The sequence below is a fragment of the Myxocyprinus asiaticus genome, chromosome 29, assembly GCF_019703515.2.
Source record: "Myxocyprinus asiaticus isolate MX2 ecotype Aquarium Trade chromosome 29, UBuf_Myxa_2, whole genome shotgun sequence".
Taxonomy (NCBI): domain Eukaryota; kingdom Metazoa; phylum Chordata; class Actinopteri; order Cypriniformes; family Catostomidae; genus Myxocyprinus; species Myxocyprinus asiaticus.
The window spans coordinates 461,910-470,000 of NC_059372.1; the positions used below are offsets into that span (position 1 = coordinate 461,910).

At 40.0% G+C, this 8,091-nt stretch overlaps 1 protein-coding gene across 3 annotated transcripts in view; it reads left to right on the forward strand.

Moving 5' to 3' along the window:
• dlg4b (discs, large homolog 4b (Drosophila)) overlaps positions 1 to 1,290 on the forward strand; it is an 80,984-nt gene extending 79,694 nt beyond the window's left edge. For all 3 annotated transcript variants that reach the window (XM_051661585.1, XM_051661586.1, XM_051661587.1), the window contains one exon: positions 190 to 1,290. In XM_051661585.1, coding sequence (XP_051517545.1) covers positions 190 to 296 — 107 coding nt within the window. In that variant the 3' untranslated portion in view covers positions 297 to 1,290. The remainder of the gene's footprint in view (positions 1 to 189) is intronic.
• Positions 1,291 to 8,091: the final 6,801 nt, after the last annotated feature.

Here is an 8,091-nt window from a genome sequence, read left to right on the forward strand (position 1 = left end):
GGTTTACCAGTGTAAATAATATAATATAAAAACTAAAATCCAATTTTCTATAAGAATGATATTAATAGCAAGCGCTGAATTCTGTAGAAAACACTGTTATACAGAATGTTTCAGTCTTTTATACAACTGTTTATTACACTGAAAATGTTGACATGTTTGTGTGTGTGTGTGTGTGTGTGTGTGTTGTAGCGATCGTGGAAGGCGACAGCTTCGAGGAGATCTACCATCATGTGAAGTCTGTGATCGAGGAACAGTCTGGACCGTATATCTGGATACCAGCAAGAGAAAGACTGTAAAACACACACACACACAACTGAAGACTCCCATCAGGAACACAGGAGAGATGTGTGATGAGAGAACCTGTCCAGCTCACAATCAGAAAACATTTTGGTGGTGAAATGTGAGTTGAACATGTTCTTAACAGGTTTCATGAGATTCACCCTTTGAATTTCATGGAAATCAGTGGGACTTTGTCTAGTGTGTGTGTGTGTGTGTGTGTGTGTGTGTGTGTACATGAGCCGCTGCTACTGATGACTACTATGATAATAGAGGTGTTTATATGGGTGTTTTCATGGTGATTGTGAGCTCAGTGAGTGCAACACAATGTCTGAGGCAATATAGACATAAGCACTGGGCACTTTACTAACACACACACACACATCAGTCTACACACACAGGAAACACTGACATGTGTGTGTCTCATTGTGATGTGTCTCTATAGGGCTACAGTTTACATATAATAAACACTAAACTGCACAGGGAGAGAAACGTGTGAGTGTGTGTGTGTGATTAAGAGCATTAGATTCATTCTTTTAGTGACAGAGACATTTTATGATTTGTGTGTGTGTGAGGAGAACTGTTGTTTATGATTATTAATATACTGTATATATATATATATATATATATATATATATGAATATTCTACAGCTGTACATACAGACTCAGATGATATGAACCAATGGGGCTTTAAACACATAAACACTGCACTTCTCTGAGCCAAAACGACCCACAATCCACCTCACTGCCCATACAAACATACATGACACACGTCTGTCATTCCTGTCAATACACCGCTCTCAGTCTCAAACATTCAACCAAAGTGATTTTCTGCTTTAGTTTGTGTGAATATGACGTTTAAATTCAGTTTGTCATTGACTTTTACACATTTACACTCATTGAAGTGGCGCGGGGAAACAGTCGCTCTGTATAATGTGAAATAAATATATTTCCTGTTGTAAACTAGCTCTAAAATACTCAGATGATAAATGACATTAAAATGTTTTAATAATTGCACAGGCTCATGTGTTTATTTACAGGTGTGTCGAAGTGGATTTATGAACATTTTAAGCTCAGTGTGTTAGTGATTCTCTGTGACTTACTACCATACTACTCATACTATTACTGTAGTATGCACTATTTACTGTGTGTGCACTATGGGAATTTTCTGTACATTTGCTCAAGTGTGTAGTATGCACTAGAGTACATAATGAAATGTGATCAACCTGACCTTCCATTTCCAGTGACAAATGAACTTTAAGTTAAATCAGCCGTGGTTTTATCGTCTCTTTGATTATTTGATTAGACTGAATTGGATTAAAAATGCAAAATAACCATTTTTACTCCTCAGTTGATGACTGGATGCCACTCAGCGAATTAAACATGAAACATAATGAGGTCATGTGACAACAATGTTGCATACTGCTGTTTGAAGCATTTATCATTGCATGATGTTTCACTGACTTGTTTGAAATAGTATGCAGTATACAGTACATACTACACCATATGGAGGAAGTACAATATTAGTATTCTGTTCTGATCGGAGCTGTGAGTGTGTGTGTGTTTTTGTGTGAGCGTGTGTGTATGTGTATGTGTGTGTGTGTTTGTGTGAGTGCGCATGTGTGTGTGTGTGTGTGTGTGTGTTTGTGTGAGTGCGCATGTGTATGTGTATGTGTGTGTGTGTGTGTTTGTGTGAGTGCACATGTGTATGTGTGTGTGTGTTTGTGTGAGTGTGCATGTGTGTGTGTATGTGTGTGCAAATGTGTTTGTGTGTGAGTGTGTTTGTGTGTGAGTGTGTATGTGTGTGTTTGTGTGAGTGTGCATGTGTATGTGTGTGTGTGTGTATATGTGTGCAAATGTGTTGTGTGTGTGTGTGTGTGTGTATATGTGTGTGCGAGTGTGTTTGTGTGTGTGTGAGTGTGTGTGTGTGTGTGTGTGTGTGAGTGTGTGACAAATGGCATTCATAAATACAGTAAATTGATCCTTATAGTAAACAATGAAAAAAGTTTTCCTTCAGGGTTAGGTTTAATCTGTAGTCATTATAATTAACTTTAATAAATAAGAAAAAGTACATGTCCTCATTTAGATTTACATAAAAGCATTAATTGCATTAAAAATAACATGTTAAATTTAAATAGTCTTAGTTAATATACTGTATGTTGGCAGCCCTTGAGAATACTTAAACTCAATAAAAAAAAAATATACTAGCTAACCAAACTTAACCCCTTAAACTCAGATGGGCCCACAAGAAAAGAAAATAGTCCTCAAAATATGAATAACTACAGTCTTGATCAACACAAAATATTAATTGTTTGAAAGTTTAGAAGCTCTACTTTACAATGCATGTAGACATTATGACCAAAACTGAACAAGTGCTTTGAAATATGCAGATAAATCAGAAGTGTTCCAAAAAAATTGTACTGTAAATATTACAATCAGTAAAAACATCAAACTGATCAAATAGTCATGTGTCATATGTTGTTGGAAAGATCTTAAAGAGTAAAATACAACCAGCCTATTTGTTTTACTCACAGACACAAATATAGCGAGTAATAGCTGAGTATATGTCTTTGACAATTATGTTGATCACAAACAATAAATGGAACATAAAATATCACATATCATTACTTAGAGGAGGTGATTATCTTTCAAACGAGTCCACACACAAGATAATCAGATGTATAGATCATTAGATAATCCACATGAAGCACAATGTTACATATGACCACCAGGAGATGGCGCCAAATACATGACACAGACTCAATGATGACTCAAATGACACAGAATGAAACTCATTCTGTGAAATCTCATTACTAAAATCATGTCTGCATGCTATACAAACCTTTAGCTAATTATTTTGTGATTTTTCAGCAGTTTCTTAGGCTGAGCGTCTCAGAATGTATCATAATCTATAGCATTAAAAAATGTGAAAAGTTTTCTTTACAATGATACCAAACACTTGACCCTACTTGTTTTTTTGTTGAGTTATAAGTCTTTAATTTTGGGTATGCCACTGAAACAGGAAATCTTTAAAAACACATTCAGAGATTAAAGGGTTAAACAAAGATCAAAACATCTGAAAATCTAAAACTTAAAAGTAACAATCACAGAGTGAAAACAGCTAAAATTAAAACTAAATTAAAAATGTAAAAGTGTAATAACCTTGAAACACACATTTTACAGACTTCTATTGTGTTTTTATATTGCTAATTATTATTACTACAGACAAATTCTAAGCTTACAAGAAAACTGTGTTTTTAGAATGAGGCAGAGCCTGAAGTGAGTCATATGTCAGCAGTGTGTCTCATGTGCTTGTTTATTTGTTTATTAAGTGTGTGTGTTGTGTTTCTTTTTGAGTTTGTGTGAAATGTGGTTCTCTGCAGTAAATACTCCAAGAGAGAGAGAGAGGGTCAAAAGTTGAGGGGAACATCATTCAAATGGCATGTCACACACACACACTCACACACACACACAGTCACAGGAGACAATAAACACATTGTGTGTGTGTGTGTGTGTGTGTGTGTGTGTTGGTCATTTGTCAGTGTTATTGAGTGGATGAGTGACACTAATAACCTGTGATGACCGCAGCACATCTCTGCACTCACTCACACACTTATCTCTGACACAACACATCCATCACACACAAACACACACAGCATTGCAGATTTGACCTGTTACTCCAAACTTCTGTTGGATTCTTCATACTTCAAAAAAACTAGAGCTGTCAGAATTAACACATTAACACATGTGATTCATTTTTAAAGATGAATGCATTCATTTTTCTTAATCACTGCACTGATACACACTTCACAAACAGACACAGTGCCAGAGCCCTTCTACCAGAGCCTACAAGCTAAGAACAAAACAGCATAACGCGGCGGTCCCGTTGACAATCTATGGGCAGAACTGTCTTAAAACACTAAAGCTGACCATTATGATCTCTCCTATGATAGAGCCACGGAGGTTATCTCAGTAAATAAAATCATCTCTGACAGTGCTTCTCTGTCAGTGATAAAATGATGGAGAAAGGAGCTCTTTTTGACATACAAAACAAGCCCAGATGGGACTTGTGACAGAAAACAAGTATTCTTCAGCCTATGTAAGGCACGTTTTAATTACCACAGAAGCTTACCAAATCTTAACTATCACCAAACGCAGAATGAGACGTTTTTGTTTGCAAACACTTTTCATGGTGAGTTCAAAGCGGCGCTCGACGCTGGTGTTGCCGCTCTGACGCGAATCATGAATGCAGCTTCACGATTGCTGTAACCACAGTCTACCGGCAGATTAATATTGTGGAGGATGAGAGTGAAACGGGGGTAAAATAGGAAAGGAGGAGGCGGGAACCGGCTGAACAGTCAAAATAATGTTTAATGAAAACTTAAAAAGACAAACATAAACACACATGGTAGCTGCGTGTGGCTCTCTCTCTCTGCCAAACTGCCACATCCTGCTTGGCCTTATCCCTCTCCTCGGCTGATTAGCCCGATTGGGGCTGGCCGTGCAGACTCATGGTCCGGCCCCGCCCTCCTCCTCATCACACTCCTCCCTCCTTTGCCTTTGGGGAACCCCCGGCATGACGTACATACCCACCTTTCCAAGAGGGGGGGGGCATTGCCCTTCTGGCCGTGCCTGTCGGCAGACTTTCCCCGCCTTTTGAGACCTGGGAGGGAAAAGAGGAGAGGAAAAGAGCGAGGTGGAGTGACAGTGAGAGAGAGAGAGGAGAGAGAGAGAAAAAACATTGCTTGCCGGTTCCCAGACACACCGTCGCCTGGTCCTCGACAACTCCTCCACCCTCTGTCGGACAACAGCTGCTCCTCCCTGGGTGGACCGGAGCGAGTCCTCCGACCCCTGGTGGATGGAAAGCCCCTCCGCGTTCTGGCGGCCGGGAGCGAGCCCCTCTGCCCCTGGCAGCGGCTCCACCACTCCAGGTGGCCGGCAGCAAGCCCCTCCTCCCCTCGCAGATGGCTGCCTGGACACAGAGGAATGGCTGCCGTCTGCCGCCGTGGCTGCTTCTTTGGGTGGACGGCAGCGGCAAGGACAGAGCATCCCTCCTCCCTCCCGGGTTTTAGAACCAATGTAACAGGGTTTAAAATGGGCAAGGAGGAGGTGGTAACCAGATGAACCATCAAAATAATGTTTAATGAAAACAAAAAAAGACACAAACATAAACACACACGGCAGCTGCGTGTGGCTCTCTCTCTCTCAAACTGCCACATCCGGCTCGGCTTTATCCCTCTCCTCGACTGATTAGCCCGATTGGGGGCCTGCCGTGCGCACTCATGGCCCAGCCCCACCCTCCTCCTCGTCACAGAGAGTTTAAGAGATTTAATGCCCATGACAATAAATATACAGCCTCTGTTATGGATTAGTTCTATTACTTAGTCAAACTCCCACTTTGAATGGGGAACGTATAATGTTACTTGAATTGGTGATATTTTAGTACATTTCTATCTTTATACTGTTTTGGAAAATGTCAATAAAGCATTATATTGTTACATATTGTTTTGTTTTCTTTCCTAAGATGGAAATAAATACATTTTGACAAGAAAAGAAGTATATATAGTGTCCAATTTCAGCACTTTTAAAATCGGCGATTAATCGCGATTAACTACAAAAAAATTATGCGATTAATCGCAATGAAACATTTTAATCGACTGGCAGCAATACAAAAAACACATTAGAAAGAGACAAGCAATGTATGTGAATTAAACACACACGAGTGTGTCTGTGAGTCTCTGTATTCTTGTGTGTTTGTGCGATCTACAGTTAGCATATATAATATAAAGAGCAGCTGACTCCACAATAAATGTTTTTCAATGACGACTTCTCAAAAGAACAAAAACTTAATGAAGTAGGACTGAAGACTTTCCAGTGCTGACCCTGAATGAGATCATCAGTTATCAACAACTGAACAAGACCAAAACACAAGCATTACATACGGTACATCCCCTCTTAATATCAGATCCTCGACACCGGTGTTTGTTACTGTATTTTGGTTAGAACAAAAACCTGACTGAAGTTCCTCAGAAAGATTACGGCTGTATTTCGTGAGTGCGTAAAGCACAGTGCTACACGCAACGACCACGCGTAATGTCTTATCCAATTTTTGTGAGAGCGCTAATTCTAAGTGCAATATTTGTGCCAGCTCAAGTGGCAGTGGCATGTCCACACTTTTTTGATTGGGGTGGCCCATGTGGGGCACAGACTCATTCAAGGGTGGCATGAAGTGTAACTCAACACACCTGATATTAATAATAATACTAAGTCGAATGTTACTTAGCTAAATAACTGTTATTAAATGTTAATTCTGCAAAACACAGAAGACTCCAAATAGCATTTTGTAGTTTTTCAGCATAATTTAAGTATGTAGTGTCTCTTGAAAGTGCATAAATGTTATGGACACTGCTAATAATAAATAAAGAACAGCGCATCATTGAACACACGGTAGTTTCTTTGCAGTTTTGTGGAGATTTGGAGTTGGAGAGATGACTACTGTGATGTAATATTATCAAGTAGGCTATTGTTTTTATTTTGAGGCAATAAAGATATTGAAGATATTTCTCAATCGTATCATAGGTCTACACATAAAGATTGCGCATGCATTTCAGTTTTGTGTAAGCTGCTCAATTTAGCCATATATTGGGACTGTCAGTAATTTGATTAATTAATCAGTGCTTTAAAAACAACTTAATTAATTTGTGTTTGTGTGTGTGTGTGAGTGTATGTCTGTGTGAGTGTATGTGTGTTTGTGTGTGTATGTATGTGTGTGTCTGTGAGTGTGAGTGTGAGTGTGAGTGTGTGTGTGTGTGTGTGTGTGTGTCTGTGAGTCTGTGTGTGTGTGTGTGTTTGTGAGAGTATGAGTGTGTGTGTCTGAGTGTGTGTGTGTGTGTGTGTGTGTGAGTGTGTGTCTGTGAGTGTATGTGTGAGTGTGTGTGTATGTCTGTGTGTTTGTGTATGTGTATGAGTGTGTGTATGTGTATGAGTGTGTGTGTCTGTGAGTGTATGTGTGAGTGTGTGTGTGTGTATGTCTGTGTGTGTTTGTGTGTGTTTGTGTATGTGTATGAGTGTGCGTATGTCTGTGTGTGTGCGTATGCGTATGCGTGTGAGTGTGTGTGTGTGTCTGTGAGTGTATGTTTGAGTGTGTGTCTGTGTATGAGTGTGTGAGTGTGTGCTGTGAGTGTGTGTGTGTATGTCTGTGTGTGTGTGTATGTGTATGAGTGTGCTTATATCTGTGTGTATGGGTGTGAGTGTGTGTGTGTATCTGTATGAGTGTGTGTGTGTGTGTGTGTGTGTGTGTATGTGTCTCTGTGAGTGTATGTTTGAGTGTGTGTGTCTGTGTATGAGTGTGTGAACGTGTGTGTCTGTGAGTGTGTGTGTGTATGTCTGTGTGTGTGTGTGTGTGTGTGTGTGTATGTGTCTCTGTGAGTGTATGTTTGAGTGTGTGTGTCTGTGTATGAGTGTGTGAACGTGTGTGTCTGTGAGTGTGTGTGTGTGTGTGTGTGTGTGTGTGTGTTATGAAGTCAGTGGTGTTTCTGGTCTCATTTTTCAGTCTTTTGTGTTACTGTATCAGTGTGTCTCTGCTCATCTCATATGATCGGTGATGTCGTCCTAGAGGAATTCAGCGCATATCAAACATATCATCTCACATCTTCCTTTGTCTGTCTGTCTGTCTCATGAATTCATGTGTACTGTGTGTCTGGAGCCAGACAGGAAGTGGAATGTCACATTCAGTGAGTGAGTCTGGGGAGACAGGAGCCAGAGGTGAGACATACTGTTCCTACTTCCTGTCCTGTGATGTCATCAGGGGCACTA